The sequence below is a fragment of the Entelurus aequoreus genome, linkage group LG02 (genome assembly GCF_033978785.1).
Source record: "Entelurus aequoreus isolate RoL-2023_Sb linkage group LG02, RoL_Eaeq_v1.1, whole genome shotgun sequence".
Lineage (NCBI taxonomy): Eukaryota > Metazoa > Chordata > Actinopteri > Syngnathiformes > Syngnathidae > Entelurus > Entelurus aequoreus.
The window spans coordinates 96,004,453-96,028,310 of NC_084732.1; the positions used below are offsets into that span (position 1 = coordinate 96,004,453).

Consider the following 23,858-nt stretch of genomic DNA (forward strand, 5'->3'; position numbering starts at 1 on the left):
TGTTCCCTATTAGCCTGTTCACCTGTGGGATGTTCAAAATAAGTGTTTGATGAGCATTCCTCAACTTTCTCAGTCTTTTTTGCCACCCGTGCCAGCTTTTTTGAAACATGTTGCAACCATCAAACTCCAAATGAGCTAATATTGGCAAAAAATAACAAAGTTCGAACATTAAATATCTTGTCTTTGCAGTCTATTCAATTGAATATACATTGAAAAGGGTTTGCAACTCATTGTATTCTGTTTTTATTTACCATTTACACAACGTGGCGTGTATTTCACTTTTCCTCGGTTTACCGTACTATGCTGTCTGCTCTCACGCGCTCCCCTTTATGGCCACTCATGCCTCCGCGTCCACCCGCGTGCACTTTAAACCTCTCAGATCACTAATCAGGCATTTTGGCAGCCCGTGACTTATTTTCTTATTTTAGAACCAACATCGTCGAGAAACGTGTTTCATTGGGCGCTGCCATGTGTCGCTAATCTGCACACATTCTATTTACAACAAAACAAAATCCATCACACTGCAATGCGCTCATAACAGCAGATTAGTGTGCAAGCTGCTTTCACGCGCAGGTTCAGGTACTTTCATTCATTTTTATGCGAGACTGTGAACGAAAGAAAACAAACCCCTAAAGCAGTGAAGAAATATGACATTCAACGGAGTATGGCAACTTTATTAGGTGTTACAAATCCAGCGAGGAATTCTAATAATGATAAACCGCGGTTATCACTGTTATCGTTTTTTAAAATTGGAATTATCGTACAACCGGTGATACTGCTAATTTACTGGAGAAGCCAGCTAGCGCGCTAATCACTGGCTAGCTTAAATGTTAACATGAATACAAGAGCAATTAACATACAAAGTCAAACCTCATTCTAAAACACATTGCTGTAAAACCGTGATAGACCTCAACCAAATTTTGATAAAATCCTGAACTAACTAGCGTTAGCTCGCTAGCTACCTTAATTCTAACAATAATACAAGAGACATTAACATACAAAGTCTTACCCCAATCTGATAACATTTCTGTCTGAGCAAAAACTCCCAAATGTTAGTATTACGGTTTTGAATCAAAATGATTGTAAAACCGTGATAGACCTCAACCACACTTTGATCAACTCTTGGACCGACTAGCGTTAGCTCGCTAGCTAGCTTAAATTCTTACTTGAGCACAAGAGACATTAACATACAAAGTCATACCCCAATCTGATCACATTTATGTCTGAACAATAACCCAGAAATGTTAGTATTACGGTTTTGAATCAAAATGATTGTAAAACCCTGATAGACCTCAACCATACTTTGATAAACTCACATACTGGCTCGCGCCCGCTAGCTTAATTGCTAACATGAATACAAAAGTGATTAACATACAAAGTCATACCTCACTCTAAACACATTATTGTAAAACGCTCACATTATTGTAGACCTCAACCAAACTTTGATCAACTCTTGGACCGACTAGCGTTAGCTCGCTAGCTAGCTTAAATTCTAACTTGAACACAAGAGACATTAACAATCAAAGTCATACCCCAATCTGAACACATTTCTGTCTGAGCAAAAACTCCCGACGGTTAGTATTATTGTTTTGAATTAAAATTATTGCAAAACTTTGATCGACCTAAACCGCTCTTTGATAAACTCACGGACCGGCTAGCTCTAGCTGGCTAGCTTAAATGCTAACATCTGACCCTATTAATAAACAACGTATCCCAATCCAAAACTTTTACAAATTAATAATAATAATAATAATACATTTTATTTGGCTTTTCAGTGTACTCAAAGACGCTTTACACGATAAAAATTAAAATATAAAACATTAAACAAATTAAAATGGGAGACGATGAATATATTATCTGCCAATATTTTTTATTCTGCTAAGAAAGTGTTTTTTTGTGTGTTTATTTAATTCATCAAATAAAACTTGGTTACAAGATTGTGTGTTTATGTACTTTTTTGAGAAAATTCAACAATGTGATAACTGTAGTATGAAATCGTTACATCTCTATTAGGTGTTGGGTTTAATGTGAGGGTCATTGGGTCGAATGAGGCCTTCAGTGTCCACTGTGCTGTGGGATGTTACACTATCCATCGATCGCCCCGACTCTTTCCTGCGTGAACTTGGCAGAGGTTGTGTGTGATGCTCAGCTGGGAAGATGAGTGGGCTTAGGAAAAAGTCAAATCTGCTGCATAAGACAGGCACACGCTTCCCGCTGTAGTATCCGTTTAGTTTGTGCCTGCAGTTTTCCTACGATGTCGTGCCACTGAAGAATGCACCGTCACTCACAGCTGCATTAATAATTTTGAAAGTGCGCACCTCTGACTCTGCATTCTGGCCGGCTGCAGCTCTGACTCTGCAGAAAGGGAGAGAAAGTGGGCTTGTTGCATCCAATTGTCCTCAGCAAAGCAGTTTTTCCCCCTCTAATTAGGTGTCTGAGGGATGGAAAGTAATACTTCGACACAAATGTGTGCGTTCAGTCCAAATTAAGTCCAATGACTTGGCGCTGCAGCTGAAACTCTCCTGGGTCTGCACCGTGCCTCTGTGCACGAGGACCTTTTTTGGAGAGGGTACAGCAGCAGCCAGAGGCAGGACTGAGAATGCTCGCCCCTTAACGAGAATGCGGAGAATTCCCAGGAAGCCTCTGGCGAAGGGTGTCATCCTTTTAGGGGGGAGCAAGCAGTTATCATAAAGTTATATTGTCATCTACAGTATATACAAAACCCAATACCAGTGAAGTTGGCACGTTGTGTAAATGGTAAATAAAGAAAGAATACAATGATTTGCAAATCCTTTTCAACCTATATTCAATTGAATAGACTGCAAAGACAAGATAATTTACATTCAAACTGGAAAACTTTTGTTATTTTTTGCAAATATTAGCTCACTTGTAATTTGAAGCTAGCAACATGTTTAAAAAAAGCTGGCACGGGTGGCAAAAAAGACTGAGAAAGTTGAGGAGTGCTCATCAAACACTTATTTGGAACATCCCACCGGTGAACGGGCTAAGTGGGAACAGGTGGGTGCCATGATTGGGTGTAAAAGCAGCTTCCATGAAATGCTCAGTCGTTCACAAACAAGGATGGGTCGAGGGTCACCACTTTGTGAACAAATGCGTGAGCAAATTGTCCAACAGTTTAAGAACAACATTTCTCAACGAGCTATTGAAAGGAATTTAGAGATTTCACCATCTACGGTCAGTAATATCATCAAAAGGTTCAGAGAATCTGGAGAAATCACTGCACGAAAGCGATGATATTACGGACCTTCAATGCCTCAGGCGGTACTGCATCAAAAAGCGACGTCAGTGTGTAAAGGATATCACCACATGGGCTCAGGAACACTTCAGAAAACCACTGTCAGTAACTACAGTTTGTCGCTACATCTGTTAGTGCAAGTTAAAACTCTACTATGCAAAGCAAAAGCCATTTATAGATAGATGGATAGATAGATAGTACTTTATTGATTCCTTCAGAAGAGTTCCATCAGGAAAATTAAAATTGATCAACAACACCCAGAAACGCCGCCGGCTTCGCTGGGCCCAAGCTCATTTAAGATGGACTGATGCAAAGTGGAAAAGTGTTCTGTGGTCTGACGAGACCACATTTGAAATTGTTTTTTGGAAACTGTGGATGTCGTGTCCTCCGGACCAAAGAGGAAAAGAACAATCCGGATTGTTATAGACGCAAAGTTCAAAAGCCAACATCTGTGATGGTATGGGGGTGTATTAGTGCCCAAGGCATGGGCACACCATTAATGCTGAAAGGTACATACAGGTTTTGGAGCATCGTATGTTGCCATCCAAGCAACGTTATCATGGACGCCCCTGCTTATTTCAGCAAGACAATGCCAAAGCCACGTGTTACAACAGTGTGGCTTCATAGTAAAAGAGTGCGGGTACTAGGCTGGCCTGCCTGTAGTCCAGACCTGTCTTCCATTATTATTATTATAGAGGTTTATTTGAAATAGGGACAGATACAAAAACATAGACATCTGAAACAGTTATCCGATGCATGCATCACAGTGTTTGTAGCCAAAGCTAATTTACAACACTTGTCCCCAACAACAACAACAACAACAACAACAACAACAACATAGATCCAACATCATTAAAATAGGAAAATAAAAAATAGAGTGAGTTGATAATAATGATAATAGTAATAACACAGACAAAGTGCAAACTAGATAAAAGCCAATAATAATAATAATAACACAGACAAAGTGCAGACTAGATAAAAACCAATTAGTAAAAATGAGTAAAAACTAAACATGGGAACACGATTGTTGCTCAACTAGCCATAATTTTGTTTGTTTTTTGAAAGTGACAAGTGCAGGTATACTTTTCAAAGTGTCCGGTAAAGAGTTCCATAGTTGTGGTCCTTTTATTGAAAAGGCAGTCTGGGCAAAAGATGTTCTACGGAATGGAACACAACAGTTGCCTTTTGACACTGCTCGGGTGGTAGATCTGGTACCACTTTGCAGTCTTGTAATTGCCTTGCAAAGCAATTGGGGAGCAGAGTTATGCAAGCATTTAAAAACCAGTTTGACTGTGTGTAACAAAATAAAATTGGTAAAACTTAAAATATTGTATTTGGTTAAAATTTGGCAATGATGATATCGTATACTCTTCTTGTCTAGAACTTTCAAGGTGCGGTTATAAAGACACTCAATGGTCTTGATTGATGACTGGTGTGCCTGGGACCATGTGGTTAAGCCATAAGATATGTGTGACAGAATCATTGCATTCATAAAAGTAAAAGCACAGCTAAGAGTTAAGCAGTGTCTTATAATCTTAAAACAGCCTAGGTTTGCCTTCAGGGTTTTACACATCTTCTTAATGTGACTTTTAAAATTCAGCTGATAGTCTATGATTATGCCCAAATATTTGACTTCAGGTACTTGTTCAATGACCTCCTCATTAATTTTTATATTCAGGTTTGTTTGAGGTAGCTTTTTTATGGAGAAGCAGACAGAGTTAGTCTTTTTAGTGTTTAGGGTTAAACAGGATGACTCCAGCCAAGATGCTATTTTGTCTAATTGAGCATTGCGCCACACATTGAAAATGTGTGGCGCAATATGAAGCCTAAAATACCACAAGGGAGACCCCCGGACTGTTGAACAACTTAAGCTGTACATCAAGCAAGAATGGGAAAGAATTCCACCTGAAAAAGCTTCAAAAATTGGTCTCCTCAGTTCCCAAACGTTTACTGAGTGTTGTTAAAAGGAAAGGCCATGTAACACAGTGGTAAAAATGCCCCTGTGACAACTTTTTTGCTATGTGTTGCTGCCATTAAATTCTAAGTTAATGATTATTTGCAAAGAAAAAAATAAGTTTCTCAGTTCGAACATTAAATATCTTGTCTTTGCAGTCTATTCAATTGAATATAAGTTGAAAAGGATTTGCAATTGATTGATTGATTGAAACTTTTATTAGTAGATTGCACAGTTCAGTACATATTCCGTACAATTGACCACTAAATGGTAACACCCGAATAAGTTTTTCAACTTGTTTAAGTCGGGGTCCACGTAATCAATCATGGCAAATCATTGTATTCTGTTTTTATTTACAAATTACACAATGTGTCAACGTGGGTTTTGTGTATATATATGTATATATGTATGTTTATATAAATGTATATGTATATATACATATGTATATATACATGTATGTATTTGTATATATATGTATATATATATTTAATGTTTATGTATATAATGTAAAACGTAATTAGTCATCATACCCTGCAGTGTGAACGTAGCCTTAGAATAAATGGAAAATAAAGCATCAGTCATATTTTAAATTAATGCAATTAATTATCCTAACTAAGTCTTTTTTCTCCATGTTCCCCTCATTTAGGACTACTTCTTTCCCAAATATATGGGTAAGTCACCTTCTGCCATCCCTACCAACATTGTCCAGCTTTTCTTATTCACAACGTCTTGTTTATCGTCCTAACTTGCTTTTTTTCTGCTTTTTAGACTGTATGAAGAAGTACGGAGATTCAGATAAGACAAAACAGGATCTGATCACATGTGTCCACAGTAGGTTCTGACCTCTTCTTGTCTACGTCTTAACACAAAGTCCTGATTGCTGTGTATTATTATCGTGACCTACTTCTTCCCCACAGTGCTTCTCCACTTTGAATAGTGTTGGCGTCTCCTGAGTGTGGAGCCTCGTTTCATTTAGTGCCACCCGGGGCCTCATTCCGGCCCGCAGCTTGTTTTTAATTGGCCCACGACACAATCTAAAGACCAAATAATTTTACACAAAAAAACTAAAATATGCAATTTTGGGAGCAATTGCGTTTAAATGCTGAAATGTGCAAGCTGAACTTAAATGCTAATCTTAGCATGCTAACAGTTAGAATGTGTCATGTACCAAGTCGAACCACCATAAAGCGTACGCATGTGAAGTTAGTTTAAAAAGTTAGCATGTTGATGTTAGCATGTATAAAGTACCAAGTCATATGACTCTGAGGTGTTCGGCTGCAAAATTGGCATAATAAAAATTGCATGCTAATGTTAATATATTAAAATGTTAATGTTAGCATCCTAACAGTTAGCATGTGTCAAGTACCGAGTCATATGATTCCAAGGTGTGGAGCTGTAAAATTGGCTAAAAAGCTAACATGTTAGAATGGTAACGTTAACATTGTCTGAATTGAAATCTGACAAACATTGTGGTCATGATAATCTAGATCAGGGGTCACCAACCTTTTTGAAAGCAAGAGCTACTTCTTGGGTAGTGATTAATGCGAAGGGCTACCAGTTTGATACACACTTAAATAAATTGCCTGAACTAGCCAATTTGCTCAATTTACCTTTAACTGTTATTATTAATAATAAATGATATTTACACTTAATTGAACGGTTTAAAAGAGGAGAAAACATGAAAAAAATGACAATTAAATTTTGAAACATAGTTTGTCTTCAATTTCGACTCTTTAAAATTCAAAATTCAACCGAAAAAAAGAAGAGAAAAACGTATTTATTTATGGAACATCATTAGTAATTTTTCCTGATTAAGATTAATTTTACAATTTTGATGACATGTTTTAAATAGGTTAAAATCCAATCTGCACTTTGTTAGAGTATATAGCAAATTGGACCAAGCTATATTTCTAACAAAGACAAATGACTGTTTTTTCTAGATTTTCCAGAAGAAAAATAAAAAATAAAAAATTCAAAAGACTTTGAAATAAGATTTAAATATGATTCTACAGATTTTCTGGATTTGCCAGAATAATTTTTTTGAATTTTAATCATAATAAGTTTGAAGAAATATTTCACGAATATTCTTCGTCAGAAAAATAGAAGCTAAAATGAAGAATTAAATTAAAATCTATTTATTATTTTTTACAATAAACATTTTTTTTTTACTTGAACATTGATTTAAATTGTCAGGAAAGAAAAGGAAGGAATTTAAAAGGTAAAAAGGTATATGTGTTTAAAAATCCTAAAATCATTTTTAAGGTTGTATTTTTTCTCTAAAATTGTCTTTCTGAAAGTTATAAGAAGCAAAGTAAAAAAATGAATGAATTTATTTAAACAAGTGAAGACCAAGTCTTTAAAATATTTTCTTGGATTTTCAAATTCTATTTGAGTTTTGTCTCTCTTAGAATTAAAAATGTCGGGCAAAGCGAGACCAGCTTGCTAGTAAATAAATAAAATTAAAAAAATAGATGCAGCTCACTGGTAAGTGCTGTTATTTTAGCTATTTTTAGAACAGGCCAGCGGGCTACTCATCTGGTCCTTACGGGCTACCTGGTGCCCGCGGGCACTGCGTTGGTGACCCCTGATCTAGATCATACTTGCCAACCTTGAGACCTCCGATATCGGGAGGTGTGTGGGGGGGTGGGGCGGCGTGGTCGGGGGTGGGGGGTGTGGTTGGGGCGGGGCCGTGGTCAAGAGGAGAGTATATTTACAGCTAGAATTCACCAACTCAAGTATTTCATATATATATATATATATATATATATATTTTTTTTTTTTAATGTATTTATTTTTTATTTATTTTTTTAATTATACATATAAATAAAATAAACACTTGAATTTCAGTGTTCCGGAGGCTATCCAGTAGATGGCAGCACTGTCCTGTTTAACTTTTCCGTTCATGAATGAGTATATCATTTCGGCCACCGTGTTCAATGGAGAAGTCTGTTCTACAAAATGTACAGGCAACATACATACCCCTTCCCCTTCGAACTGTCCTGGATGAACTGAAATTCTTGTTTCCATTCGTTTTGGAACTTGCAAGTGTTTTTCTTCATCTTGCTTGTCGACGGCGTCGCCATGTCTGTAACTTCCTCGTTCTTCTGCTTCGTCTCCTTGTTGTGTGCGCAGTTGTGCACTCTACTCTCTAAAAGCCCTAGATGTTATGATGTCATTGGGCAGGCAAGCTGTTTATATTGTGGGAAAGCGGACGTGAGAACAGGCTGTCCCCACTCAGGTCCGCATTGAGCTGGAGGGGGCGTGGCCTCCAGCTCCGGCTGAATACCGGGAGTTTGTCGGGAGAAAATTTCTGCCTGGAGGATATCGGGAGAGGCGCTGAATACCGGGAGTCTCCCGCTAAAAACGGGAGGGTTGGCATGTATGATCTAGATAGTAGATCTTGTGGGAATAGTTTGGAGCGGGCCCCTTCCTCTTCCAACATGACTGTGCACAAAGCAAGGTCCATAAAGACATGGATGACAGAGTCTGGAGTGGATGAACTTGACTGGCCTGCACAGAGTCCTGACCTGAACCCGATGGAACACATTTGGGATGAATTAGAACAGCAACAGAGAGCCTTCTCAACCAACATCAGTGTGTGACCTCACCAATGCGCTTTTAGAAGAATGGTGGAAAATTCCTATAAACACACTCCGCAACCTTGTGGACAGCCTTCCCAGAAGAGTTGAAGCTGTAATAACTGCAAAAGGTGGATCATATTGAACCCTATGGGTTAGGAATGGGATGGCACTTCAAGTTCATATGTGAGTCAAGGCAGGTGGCCAAATACTTTTGGCAATATAGTGTAGATTAGCATATATTGATCGACCTATATTGCATTGGTTTTAGTATCCTTAATGTACAAAATGTATCAAAGTAGCCCCCCCCAACATCCTTAATTTTTTATTAATGCGACCCTCGCTGGAAAAAGTTTGCACGCCCCCGAGTTAGAGCGTGCGCAGGATTGGGGCTGCAGTGCAGAAGTGAAGACTGCAGTAGAAAGTCACAACCCAAATCCTCTCTCAAGTCGCTTCCTGGGTCCGCCTGAGATATCCGTGCTGCGGATGAGTAACGTTGCAGCACTTTGATGCAGTGCAGAGACGCTGCACGTCGGCGACCGGCCGACACGCCCCCTTCTTGCGTCACACGCACGCACTGTTCGGGTCCCTCGTCGGGACGGGCGGAGGAACAAGGTGAATAAAGTCTGACGTGAGTGGAGTACAGGATTTTTTGCTGCATCAGTGTAGAGGGGCTGTGACTCAGCTTGTTGTATATATAAGGCTTTTATTTTCCATCAGCTGCCTCTCCCACCTTCTTGATCTACTTTGTCTTCCCTCTAATTGTGCGAGGCACAGCAGTATCGTCCCTGATCACAATCTTGCACACATGGCAAGGAACAACTTCAGCTGGAGTACCTGCACAAATGTTGTAGTTAGACTTCTGCATGACGGGCAATCGTGATCTAGGGCTGGGCGTTATGGCCTTTTATTAATATCTCGATATTTTTAGGCCGTGTCACGATACACGATATACAAACCCCGTTTCCATATGAGTTGGGAAATTGTGTTAGATGTAAATATAAACGGAATACAATGATTTGCAAATCCTTTTCAACCCATATTCAATTGAATGCACTACAAAGACAAGATATTTGATGTTCAAACTCATAAACTTTTTTTTTTTTTTCTTTTCAAATAATAATTAACTTAGAATTTCATGACGGCAACACGTGCCAAAGTAGTTGGGAAAGGGCATGTTCACCACTGTGTTACATGGCCTTTCCTTTTAACAACACTCTGTAAACGTTTGGGAACTGAGGAGACACATTTTTGAAGCTTCTCAGGTGGAATTCTTTCCCATTCTTGCTTGATGTACAGCTTAAGTTGTTCAACAGTCCGGGGGTCTCCGTTGTGGTATTTTAGGCTTCATAATGCGCCACACATTTTCAATGGGAGACAGGTCTGGACTACACGCAGGCCAGTCTAGTACCCGCACTCTTTTACTATGAAGCCATGTTGATGTAACACGTGGCTGGGCATTGTCTTGCTGAAATAAGCAGGGGCGTCCATGGTAACGTTGCTTGGATGGCAACATATGTTGCTCCAAAACCTGTACGTACCTTTCAGCATTAATGGCGCCTTCACAGATGTGTAAGTTACCCATGTATTGGGCACTAATACACCCCCATACCATCACAGATGCTGGCTTTTGAACTTTGCGTCTATAACAATCCGGATGGTTCTTTTCCTCTTTGGTCCGGAGGACACGGCGTCCACAGTTTCCAAAAAAAATTTGAAATGTGGACTCGTCAGACCACAGAACACTTTTCCACTTTGTATCAGTCCATCTTAGATGAGCTCAGGCCCAGCGAAGCCGACGGCGTTTCTGGGTGTTGTTGATAAACGGTTTTCGCCTTGCATAGGAGAGTTTTAACTTGCACTTACAAATGTAGCGACCAACTGTAGTTACTGACAGTGGGTTTCTGAAGTGTTCCTGAGCCCATGTGGTGATATTCTTTACACACTGATGTCGCTTGTTGATGCAATACAGCCTGAGGGATCCAAGGTCACGGGTTTAGCTGCTTACGTGCAGTGATTTCTCCAGATTCTCTGAACCCTTTGATGATATTACGGACCGTAGATGGTGAAATCCCTAAATTCCTTGCAATAGCTGGTTGAGAAAGGTTTTTCTTAAACTGTTCAACAATTTGCTCACGCATTTGTTGACAAAGTGGTGACCCTCGCCCCATCCTTGTTTGTGAATGACTGAGCATTTCATGGAATCTACTTTTATACCCAATCATGGCACCCACCTGTTCCCAATTAGCCTGTTCACCTGTGGGATGTTCCAAATAAGTGTTTGATGAGCATTCCTCAACTTTATCAGTATTTATTGCCACCTTTCCCAACTTCTTTGTCACGTGTTGCTGGCATCAAATTCTAAAGTTAATGATTATTTGCAAAAAAAAAAAAATGTTTATCAGTTTGAACATCAAATATGTTGTCTTTGTAGCATATTCAACTGAATATGGGTTAAAAATGATGTGCAAATCATTGTATTCCGTTTATATTTACATCTAACACAATTTCCCAACTCATATGGAAATGGGGTTTGTATATCTCAATATTTTGCCTTAGCCTTGAATGAACACTTGACGCATATAATCACAGCAATATGATGATTCTGTGTGTCTACATTAAAACATTCTTGTTCATACTGCATTAATATATGCTCATTTTAAACTTTCATGCAGAGAGGGAAATCACAACTAAGTCAATTTACCAAAAGTGTATTTATTAAACAGTTATTAAGCAGTGGCACAAACATTCATGTCATTTCAAAACAGAAAGTGCAAGATTGTCAGAGACATTTTAAAACAAGCTATTAGAGCACTTTTGTGCATGATGTCACTAAGATGACATATCAAAACAACACTAAATTAAAGTGCACTTTTTGTACAGAACGCCACTACAATAGTTTAAAACACATAAAGTGCACTTTTGTGCATGATGTCACACAAGATATGTCAATAACTGTCAAATAAAAATGAGCTGCATAATAGGAAATCAGTTTATGTCCTTCGCTATGTGGTAGGTTCCTGCGGACGTTACCTCCTTCTGTTGTTGACTATTTTTTTCATACGGTGTTGATCTGGACATGGTTGCTTTGGCATTTTGTGGGTGTGGCACCGGCCGAGATGTTGACATGCAGAGTTTCAAGAACTCCTCATTCTCTAGCAGGTGACTTTTCAAATGATGCTACAAATTAGCAGTGCTGCTACCTTTTGTAGCAACGCTTTTGCCACATACTTGACATATTACGGTTGTCTGTTTGACATACACTACCGTTCAAAACTTTGGGGTCACATTGAAAGGTCCTTATTTTTGAAGGAAAAGCACTGTACTTTTCAATGAAGATAACTTTAAACTAGTCTTAACTTTAAAGAAATACACTCTATACATTGCTAATGTGGTAAATGACTATTCTAGCTGCACATGTCTGGTTTTTGGTGCAATATCTACATAGGTGTATAGAGGCCCATTTCCAGCAACTATCACTCCAGTGTTCTAATGGTACAATGTGTTTGCTCATTGGCTCAGAAGGCTAATTGATGATTAGAAAACCCTTGTGCAATCATGTTCACACATTTGAAAACAGTTTAGCTCGTTACAGAAGCTACAAAACTGACCTTCCTTTGAGCAGATTGAGTTTCTGGAGCATCACATTTGTGGGGTCAATTAAACGCTCAAAATGGCCAGAAAGAGAGAACTTTCATCTGAAACTCAACAGTCCATTCTTGTTCTTAGAAATGGAGGCTATTCCACTAAATTGTTTGGGTGACCCCAAACTTTTGAACGGTAGTGTATTTCCACTTGAAGCCAAAACACCGGCAGACGATGGACCCCCTGCTGTTTTTTAAATTTTATTTAATTTTTCCTTCATTTGTTACCAGATTCGCACCTTCTTTCTCTCGTATTACCACTGGCACCGCACCGTTAGCAGCACAGCTAATGTTACCCGTGTCGCTACCTCTCTGCTCGGCGAGAGCGTGTCACGTGCAACGTCATGTTGCACGTGCGACAGTATGTGACGTATGTAAGAATGTGCGCTTGTTTTATGTCTCTGTGAGAAGGAGAGACAAGAAAGAGTCTGAGAGCCTGTAGTGTAATGCCCGCAGCTAAAAGCAACTGCGTGAAAACGTATACTCGAAAATCACGGTATAGTAATTTTCTATATCGCACAGAGACAAACCCGCGATATATATCGATATATCGCCCAGCCCTACGTGATATTTTCAAATTTGATGTCCAGAAACTGGGCTGTTTATGTGCGGTGTGGGATTTGTACACTTGTGTAACAACAGCTGTGTGTTCCTCCAGGCCCCGCACACTCCACAACTCTGGCTGGCATGCAGAGACATGCACAGGCTTTCAGCAAACAGAACATTTTTGAGACCCAAAAGAGAAACATGCAGTGGAACATTTTGTTTTTAATCTGAGTAGACCGGTAACACATTTTGCAGGACCATACATTGTCCCACAAATTATTGCCGATAAACTACATGATTCCCAGCGTTGACGACGCTGGCAGGCTGTATGTAGTTTGGACACCCCTCATCTACATCAGAACTAGGGTTGTACGGTATACCGGTATTTGTATGGTACCGCGATACTAATGAATCATATTCGGTACTATACCGTCTCTAAAAAGTACCGGTCCCCCACCCGTCGTGTCATGCAGAACGCTCTCAGGAAGAGCTGACTTAGCTAGTGGCTAATGTCTATCCAAAGTCAGCAGTGTTGTAACTACTACAATTTCACAAATCCTTGGCCTCAATGGAGACAATTAAAGTATGATTATTTCAAACCCTGTAGGGCGCGTTGTAGCTCTACATGCTTTATTTCAAATCCTGTAGGGCGCGTGGTAGCTCTACATGTTCCACCTAATAACGCAGCACATCGAAGTAGGGATGTAACGGTATGTGTATTTGTATTGAACCGTTTCGGTACGGGAGTGACGGTTCGGTTCGGAGGTGTACCGAACGAGTTTCCACACGGACATATTAAGTAGCGTAACGCACGTTGTGTAAACAATGCACACCGAGGCACAACACACGGCATGCTAGCAGCTAACGGGCAACGATAGACTGACCATACGTCCTCTTTTCACCGGACATGTCCTCTTTTGCGGGGCTGTAAGGGCGGAGTTTCTTAAATGCCTCAAATGTCCGGCATTTTGAGTTAGGGTTGCATGTATTTTCAATGTACGTTCAGGGTTAAGAAGGGGTTAAAAACAAAACAAATTGTGCGTGCAGCAGCATTGGTGAGGGAGGGGCAGAGACAGAGAGAGCGAGAGAGTTATGATAAACGCGCATGCGTCGCCAGGCTCTGCTTTTTATCCATAGATTTATCAGATTTATTTTTTTATTATCTATAGCAGGGGTGTCAAAAGTGTGCCCCGGAGGCCATTTGCGGCCCACAGCTAATGTTTTAAAGGCCCACGGCACATTCTAAAAATACTATTAAAATAAACAAAAACATAACAAAAGTGAAATAAAAAAGCTTAAAGGTTAAATGTAATTTAGAAAAAGTTGCAATGTTGACTAATAAAACAAAGCTGTTTTTTTTTCTTTCAAACTGTCCTTGCTTAAAACATAATATTGAATCAAAATCAATGTTATTATGAATTATTGACCTATCCAAGGTTCAGATTACTTCACATCAAATATTCCACTAAGAAAAATATTTTTGGTGGAAGATTTTGCAAATTTGGTAAATAAATAACCAAAAAATTTATATTTTGTTGTTTTCTTACTGTACGAAAATAAACCGAACCGTGACATCTAAACCGAGGTACGTACCGAACCGAAATTTTTGTGTACCGTTACACACCTACATAGGAGTCATGATAATGGATGAGTCGAAACTTTTAAATATTTGACAAAGTCAACACAAGATTTCATAATGTCCAATCATTAACCATTAACGCAACCACCTTAGCTTATGAATGGAGGCATACTTAGTCAACAGCCATACATGTCACACTAAGGGTGGCCGTATGAACAACTCCAACACTGTCATAAACATGTGCCATATAGTGGAACCACACTAAACAACAATGACAAACACATTTTGGGAGAATATTTGCTCTGCAACACAACATAAACACTACAGAACAAATTCCCAGAATTCCCTGCAGCGCCAACTCTTCCGGAACGCTATTGGTGGATCTACACCTAACATCCACTGTAATGATACCAAGTACAATAGCGTATCTTGTCGATACTACTATCATTACATCTGTATTTTTTAGCATCATAAAATATTTTCTTTTTTAAAAATGTATATTATGTTTAGGAACTCAGGAAATACGTACCTGGACACATGAGGACTTTGATAATGACCAATGTGCGATCCTGTAACTACTTGGTATCAGATTGATACCCAAGTTTGGGGTATCATCCAAAACTAATGTAAAGTATCAAACGACAGAAGAATAAGTGATTATTACATTTCAACAGAAGTGCAGATAGAACATGTTGAAACAGAAAATAAGCAGATATTAACAGTAAATGAACAAGTAGATTAATAATTCATTTTCTACCACTTGTCCTTAATAATGTTGACAAAATGATAGAATGATAAATGACACAATATGTTACTGCATATGTCAGCAGCTAAATTAGGAGCCTTTGTTTGTTTACTTACTACTAAAAGACAAGTTGTCTAGTATGTTCACTATTTTATTTAAGGACAAACTTGCAATAAGAAACATATGTTTAATGTACTGTAAGATTTTTTGTTAAAATAAAGCCAATAATGACATTTTTTGTGATCCCCTTTATTTAGAAAAGTAATGGGACAACACTAGTCAGAACAGATTTAAAAATAAATACAAAATTGGATTTTCTGCGTTGAGGTGGCGACTTGTCCAAGGTGCACCCCGCCTTCTGCCGGAATGCAGCTGAGATAGGCTCCAGCACCCCCCGCGACCCCAAAAGGGACAAGCGGTCGTAAATGGATGGATGGATAGAAACTACATGATTGTCAGCATTATTCTGCACCAATGCAGGGGTGTCCAAACTTTTTCCACTGAGGGCCACGCACCGAAAAATTAAATCATGCAGGGGCCATTTGGTTATTTTTCATTTTCAAAACAATTAGGGCTCCTTTTACTTTTGGTGAACATTAAAGGTCCCAGGGACCCAAAAGGGTCTCTGTCATTAAATTGTTAAAAATAAAGTTAAAGTGCCACTGATAGTCACGCACACAATAGGTGTGGTGAAATTACTCTCTGCATTTGACCCATCCCCTTTTTCCGCCCCCCTGGGAGGTGAGGGGAGCAGTGAGCAGCAGCGGTGGCCACGCTCGGGAATCACTTTGGTGATTTAACCCCCAATTCCAACCCTTGATGCTGATTGCCAAGCAGGGAGGTAATGGGTCCCGTTTTCATAGTCTTTGGTATGACTCGGCTGGGGTTTGAACTCACGACCTACCGATCTCAGGGCGGACACTCTAACCACAAGGCCACCGAGCAGGTTTGGTATATAAATAAGTCGTGTTTATAATTTTTTTTCAACTTCAGATCTATTAGTTGCTACAAAGTTGATCCAGACGGGAAGGCTTGCTGGGAGGGACTAAATTGGGACATCTCTTGGAAGAGAGCTGAGCCAGCATTAATCTATTTATACTCTGATATGCACAACACGAGACCCTCAGTCACTATAACATCACATTTGTTGTGTCTTCCTTTCCCCCCCTCTCCCCAAATTAGACATTCCCGACCAGTGTTCCCCCTCCCCCTGTAACTCCAGAGGCACGGTGCGCTGCGAGGACAAGAAGGGAGCCTTCCACTGCCACTGTTTCACGGGCTGGACCGGGGCCCAATGTGAAAAAGGTACTGTCACCGCCGAGAGAGAGTTATTGTTTGACCTTTTGACAGGTTTTGGCGGTCGACATAGTTTGACATCGCCCCCACTGTCATGTCCGCTCATCATATGTCACATCCAGCGTATCCGGCATCTCAGAGCTTATCTTTCGGTTCTATTTCAGCGGAGGATATTTCTGAATAACTGGCACTGGAGTGGTGCACATGTTATGGAATGTGGATAAACTGTCAACTATAATAACTATATCCGTCAATCATAATATGTGTACCCACCACATTGACATGATTAGGCATCATTACACATTATTCACTGGGAAATTAAAGTGGACCTATGATTATTTAATCTACATTTAAAACTAGAGATGTCCGATAATGGCTTTTTTGCCGATATTCCGATATTGTCCAACTCTTAATTACCGATTCCGATATCAACCGATACCGATATATACAGTCGTGGAATTAACACATTATTATGCCTAATTTTGTTGTGATGCCCCCCGCTGGATGCAGATACAAGATTTTCCAAAATAAATCAACTCAAGTTATGGAAAAAAATGCCAACATGGCACTGCCATATTTATTATTGAAGTCACAAAGTGCATTATTTTTTTTAACATGCCTCAAAACAGCAGCTTGGAATTTGTGACATGCTCTCCCTGAGAGAGCATGAGGAGGTTGAGGTGGTTGGGGGGGTTGGTAGCGGGGGGTGTATATTGTATCGTCCCGGAAGAGTTAGTGCTTCAAGGGGTTCTGGGTATTTGTTCTGTTGTTTTTATGTTGTGTTACGGTGCGGATGTTCTCCCGAAATGTGTTTGTCATTCTTGTTTGGTGTGGGTTCACAGTGTGGCGCGTATTTGTAACAGTGTTAAAGTTGTTTATACGGCTACCCTCAGTGTGACCTGTATTGCATTCACTTGTGTGTGTGAAAAGCCGTAGATATTATGTGACTGGGCCGGCACGCAAAGGCAGTGCCTTTAAGGTTTATTGGCGCTCTGTACTTCTCCCTAAGTCCGTGTACACAGCGGCGTTTTAAAAAGTCATAAATTTTACTTTTTGAAACCAATACCGATAATTTTGAAACCGATACCGATAATTTCTGATATTACATTTTAAAGCATTTATCGGCCGATAATACAGTAATCACCATTAATCTACGGTAACGCGTTCATTTTGACAGCCCTTAAAAAAAAAAGTGCTTACACTTTTTTACTGGTTTGAATTGTAAGTGATTGCAACAAGATGTTATTAATGTGTTTAAGTTGAACAGTGCTCACGTTGCACATTCAAACAAAGGTGACTTTTACTGTGTTCTTTGGCAGTGAAAGCAAGTAATGGGTATGATGGAGAGGATGCTCCGGTTCCTGAATATACAGCTTCCACTTTTAGACGTGGAAATACAAGATAACTTGTCAGAGCACAAAGTGGAAAAGTGTGCAGACGGTGCTGTGGAGCAGGAATATGCTGCCCAGCTACCCAATTCACACTTTTCCACTGTGACTCATCTCGCCACCTGACTGGGAGAGAAAGTCAAGAGGTTTCAGTCTTTTCCACTGAAGAGAAACTGAAAGGTTCCAAATAATATTACCAATAATACTGCAGTAGACTGAAGTTTCCAACTGAGGATGAGGAGAGGAATTTGATCTTGTGAACTCAAGTTGGCAACAAATTGTTATTAAATATATAATTTTCCTGCATTTGCATGGACTCCACTCCCAACAACCCCACCCTGCCTTGACAGATGTTGATGAGTGCAGCAAGAGGAACGGAGGATGTGACCATGAGTGCCACAACACGGTGGGCAGTTACCACTGCTCCTGTCGCCAAGGTTACATGCTGGTTGGACGCCACATGTGCAATGGTGAGCATCAACACATACACACATGTAGGGCTGCAACGCTTCATAGATTAATTCAATTAGGAAAGAGCTTTGATATAGATTTTGTTGCTTTGATTAATCGTTTGTGGTTAACTAATGAAAATGTACAAAATCCATATTGCAGAAAACAAGGTAAAACAAGTTGAATACAAGGTAAAATATGGTAAAAGAAGCTAAACAGAAGTTAAAATAAGTGGAAAAAAGGTTAAATGAGGTAAATAAAAGTTAAAAGAATGTAAATAAAAGGTGAATGAAAGGAACATAGAAGGTAAAAGGAGTAAATAAAAGGTAAAAGAAGGTGAAACATGTAAGTATATGGTTAAGGAACGTAGATAAAATGCAAAAGAAGGTCAAACAAATGTAAATAGAAGTTTAAAAAATGTATATACCGGTAAATGGTAAAAAAGGTAAATAAAAAAAATAATTAAATAAAAAAGTAAATAAAAGGTAAAATAAGTTAACTAGAAAGGTAAATAAAGTTATATAAAAGGTAAAAGAAGGTAAATAAAACAAAAGTTTAATAGAAGGTAAAATAAGAAATATAGAAGGTACAAAGATAAAACAAGGTAAAAGTCAGTCATAGCAGGGAAACAAGGTAAATAAAAGGTAAAATAAGTTAAATAGAAAGTAAATAAAGGTAAAAAGGGAATATAGACGTAAATAAAGGGTAAAAGTAAATAAAAGGTTAAAAAAAAAAGGGAATATAGAAGGTATATAGGTTAAATACAAGATAAAATAATGTAAATACAAGGTCAAAGAAAGGAACATAGAAAGTAAAAGGAGTACATAAAAGGGAAAACATGTAAGTAAAGGGTTAAACAACATAGATCAAATGTAAAAGAAGGTCAAACCAATGTAAATAGAAGGTAAAAAAATTTATATAAAAGTTAAGTTAAAGTACCAATGACTGTCACAGAGGGTATATAAAAAGATTTTGTTTTGTAGAAGGTAATTCAAAGGTTAAAAAAAAAAAAAGGAATTTAAAGGTAAAAGAAGGTAAATAAAACAAAAAAAAGTTGAATAGGAGGTTAAAGAAAATTATAGAAGGTAAAATAAGGTAAAAGTCAGTCATAAAAGCTAAACAGAAGGTAAATAAAAAGTAAAAGAGGTAATATACAAGGTAAATAAAAGGTAAAATAAGGTAAATAGAAGGTAAATAAAAGGTAAAAGAGGGAATATAGAAGGTAAATAGGTTATATGTGAGATAAAATAATATAATTACAAGGTCAAAGAAAGGAACATAGAAAATAAAAAGAGTAAATAAAAGGTAAAACTGTTAAGTAAAGGGTTAAAAAACAGATAAAATGTAAAAGAAGGTAAAACAAATGTAAATAGAAGGTAAAAAAATGTATATAAAAGGTAAATAAAATAAGTAAATAAAAGGTAAAAGAAGTTAAATAGAAGGTAAGTAAATGTAAAAAAAGGAATATAGAAGATAAAAGAAGCTAAAGCAAGGTAAAAAAAACAGTCATATAAGGTAAACAGAAGGTAATAGAGTGAATATAGAAATATAAATAAGTTAAATATAAGTTAAAATAAGGGTAAACAAAGTTAAATCTAAGGTAAAAAAGGACAATAAGTTAAAAAGAAGGTAAATAAAGTTAAATAGAAGGTAAAAAATTAGCATAGAAGGTAAAATACGGTCAAAGAAGGTAAATTAAAGGTAATGGCAAGTGCACCATTTTTTTTAATTTCAACTATTTTCCCTAAAATACGCATGTTTATCCATTTACTCCATAAATCAAACAAACTAATCGATAGATTACTCGATCACTAAAATAATCAATTGCTGCAGTCTTACACACATCTGGAATTGTGGTCCTAGACAAAAGTAATGATGTTTGCCATCACTCCTCACATGTTTGTTGACCCATTTTAATATCCCGTGCCGTCCTTGGTCATAAAACACGAGGACTTGATGGTTTCCGAGACCAAAGCTGCATACTTGTCCTCTGTAGACCTGGACGAGTGTGAAGGCCTGAATGTGTGTGGCTCGGCTCGCTGTGAGAACAACGAGGGAGGCCACGAATGTCTGTGCGATCTCGGCTACGTCTACCAAGAGGAGAGCAAGAGCTGTGTCGGTAAGCATCACACACACACACACACACACACACACACACACACACACACACACACACAGTTTGATGAGTCCTGACTGATGAGCAGCTTCAACCTCAGTGGGAGTGGATGCAGCTGTGTTGTGTTGTGAGGTCAGCAAAGGACTGCAAAAACATTGCGAGAAAAACTTTTTAAGTAAATAACCGGCCATTTGTCTTCTGTTTGTCATCTGTTGTCCATTCGGCTTTAATTCTTATATAGAAAATAGAAAAAGTCCCGTATGGCGCGGTGGCTTTTATATTTGGTTGATCAATTCAGTACTTGACCAAAACCTAAAGACATTAAAGCTAATAGTATATTTTACATTTTGGAGGTATTTACCGGCCAAAAATCTAGACGAGCCCTCGACTTCAGTTCGAAACCTGGGAGAGACTAAACTTTTTTTCTAAAAACGCCAGAGCGCTATGAAATATATGATCTTTGACTAGCTTTTTCGCAGAACACTCATCTCTAGTTTATCCTGATTAGTCCAGACCTGACTCTGGCAAAGTAGGATTACTTTTAAATAAATATTTTATGATTTTTTTTATAGTTTTCGGTACGTACCTCGGTTTAGATGTCACGGTTCGGTTAATTTTCGGTACAGTAAGAAAACAACAAAATATACATTTTTTGGTTATTTATTTACCAAATTTGCAAAATCTTCCACCAAAAATATTTTTCTTAGTGGAATATTTGATGTGAAGTAATCTGAACCTTGGATAGGTCAATAATTCATAATAACATTGATTTTGATTCAATATTATGTTTTGAGCAATGACAGTTTGAAAGAAAAAAAAACAGCTTTGATTTATTAGTCAACATTGCAACTTTTTCTAAAATACATTTAACCTTTAAGCTTTTTTATTTCACTTTTGTTATGTTTTTGTTTATTTTAATAGTATTTTTAGAATGTGCCGTGGGCCTTTAAAACATTAGCTGTGGGCCGCAAATGGCCTCCGGGTCACACTTTTGACACCCCTGCTATAGATAATAAAAAATTAAATCTGATAAATCTATGGATAAAAAGCAGAGCCTGGCGACGCATGCGCGTTTATCATAACTCTCTCGCTCTCTCTGTCTCTGTCCCTCCCTCACCAATGCTGCTGCGCACCTTCACAATTTGTTTTGTTTTCAACCCCTTCTTAGCCCTTAACGTACATTGAAAATACACGCAACCCTAACTCAAAATGACGGACATTTGAGGCATTTAAGAAACTCCGCCCTGACAGCCCCGCAAAAGAGGACATGTCCGGTGAAAAGAGGACGTATGGTCAGTCTATCGTAGCCCGGTCGTTGCTAGCATGCCGTGTGTTGAGCCTCGGTGTGCATAGTTTACACAACATGCGGTACGCTACTTAATATGTCCGTGTGGAAACTCGTTCGGTACACCTCCGAACCAAACCGTCACTCCCGTACCGAAACGGTTCAATACAAATACATGTACCGTTACACACCTATAGTTAAAGCATAAAAACTGTTCACCAACTTCTAAATTCTTTATTTACATTTTTTTATTTTTTACAGAAAATAACACCAATATAGTCACATTTACATTTGTTTCACCCAATAAAAGAAGCCTTGAATGCAGATTACTATGGGTGTCAAAAAAATTGATTTTGTATCACAATTCTTATATGTAACAAGTCTTAATCTCAAGTGACTTTTATCAAACAAAACCAGTTTCCTTTCAAGTAATATAGAACTCTTATTAGAGCTGTTTATATAATTTATGTAGGTATGTAGTTAATCATAGAAATGCCATCCAATGTTATTGAAAAAGTATTGATTTAGAATCGAGGATGGATTCTGAATCGATTCGTTACCACCAAGAATCGAATCGTGTGCTACCCAAAGGTTCACAGCTCTTTTCGATTACAGTACTCACTGGTAGCCTGGAGGATCTTCCAAGTGTCATTGCTATGGTTGTCACCCGGCCACTACAACACAACCACTACCTAGAGACTTCGTCCCATCCTGGGCCAAATGTATGAACTAGAGATGTCCGATAATGGCTTTTTTGCCGATATCCGATATTCCGATATTGTCCAACTCTTAATTACCGATTCCGATATCAACCGATACCGATATATACAGTCGTGGAATTAACACATTATTATGCCTAATTTTGTTGTGATGCCCCGCTGGATGCATTAAACAATGTAACAAGGTTTTCCAAAATAAATCAACACAAGTTATGGAAAAAAATGCCAACATGGCACTGCCATATTTATTATTGAAGTCACAAAGTGCATCATTTATTTTAACATGCCTCAAAACAGCAGCTTGGAATTTGTGACATGCTCTCCCTGAGAGAGCATGAGGAGGTTGAGGTGGGCGGGATGGAGGGGGGGGGGCGGTAGGAGGTAGCGGGGGGTGTATATTGTAGCGTCCCGGAAGAGTTAGTGCTGCAGGGGGTTCTGGGTATTTGTTCTGTTGTGTTACGGTGCGGATGTTCTCCCGAAATGTGTTTGTCATTCTTGTTTGGTGTGGGTTCACAGTGTGGCGCATATTTGTAACAGTGTTAAAGTTGTTTATACGGTCACCCTCAGTGTGACCTGTATGGCTGTTGACCAAGTATGCCTTGCATTCACTTGTGTGTGTGAAAAGCCGTAGATATTATGTGACTGGGCCGGCACGCAAAGGCAGTGCCTTTTAAGGTTTATTGGCGCTCTGTACTTCTCCCTACGTCCGTGTACCACTCCGTACATCGGCGTTTTAAAAAGGCATAAATTTTACTTTTTGAAACCGAAACCGATCATTTCCAATATTACATTTTGAAGCATTTATCGGCCGATAATGTCGGCAGTCCGATATTATCGGACATCTCTAGTATGAACCTTATGAATTGAGGCTTTGGCATCGTTTAAAGCTGTTTGACCAAGAGTAGCAACCAAACTGCCATAAACGAGCTAAAACTAAAGAAAGAAAGAAAGAAAGCAAAATGTAAAAAAATAGTGCACAAGTTATTATAAACCAGACTTTACTTAACTTCTGTGACTCTCCTCTGAGAATGATTCAGTTTTGTGTCCATGTAAGGTCGTGCATGAGACGATAACAGCCCGATTAACGTCAAATCCCTCTCGACTTGAGTGCTGTTTACATTCCTCAACATGTTGACAGGAAACCAGTTCTCATGGTTTTAGGTCCTCTTAGAGTTCATGTTTGAATGAAATATTGCGCTTAGTTTGGCGTGTAATGGTTTTGTCCTCTCACCCTGTGTGTCGCCGCTCAGATGTTGACGAGTGTGAGGCAGACGTGTGCGCGGAGGAGTGTTTCAACACGCC

The 23,858-nt window shown here is 38.7% G+C and overlaps 1 protein-coding gene across 1 annotated transcript in view; it reads left to right on the forward strand.

The window, feature by feature from the left end:
• Positions 1 to 23,858, forward strand: part of gas6 (growth arrest-specific 6) — a 39,582-nt gene that overhangs the window by 6,772 nt on the left and 8,952 nt on the right. Inside the window, exons 3-8 of the mRNA XM_062035531.1 lie at positions 5,857 to 5,881; positions 5,979 to 6,041; positions 16,485 to 16,607; positions 18,337 to 18,456; positions 20,433 to 20,555; positions 23,807 to 23,858. The exon at positions 23,807 to 23,858 is cut by the window's right edge and continues 70 nt beyond it. Of these exons, the coding sequence (XP_061891515.1) occupies positions 5,857 to 5,881; positions 5,979 to 6,041; positions 16,485 to 16,607; positions 18,337 to 18,456; positions 20,433 to 20,555; positions 23,807 to 23,858 (506 nt within the window). The remainder of the gene's footprint in view (positions 1 to 5,856; positions 5,882 to 5,978; positions 6,042 to 16,484; positions 16,608 to 18,336; positions 18,457 to 20,432; positions 20,556 to 23,806) is intronic.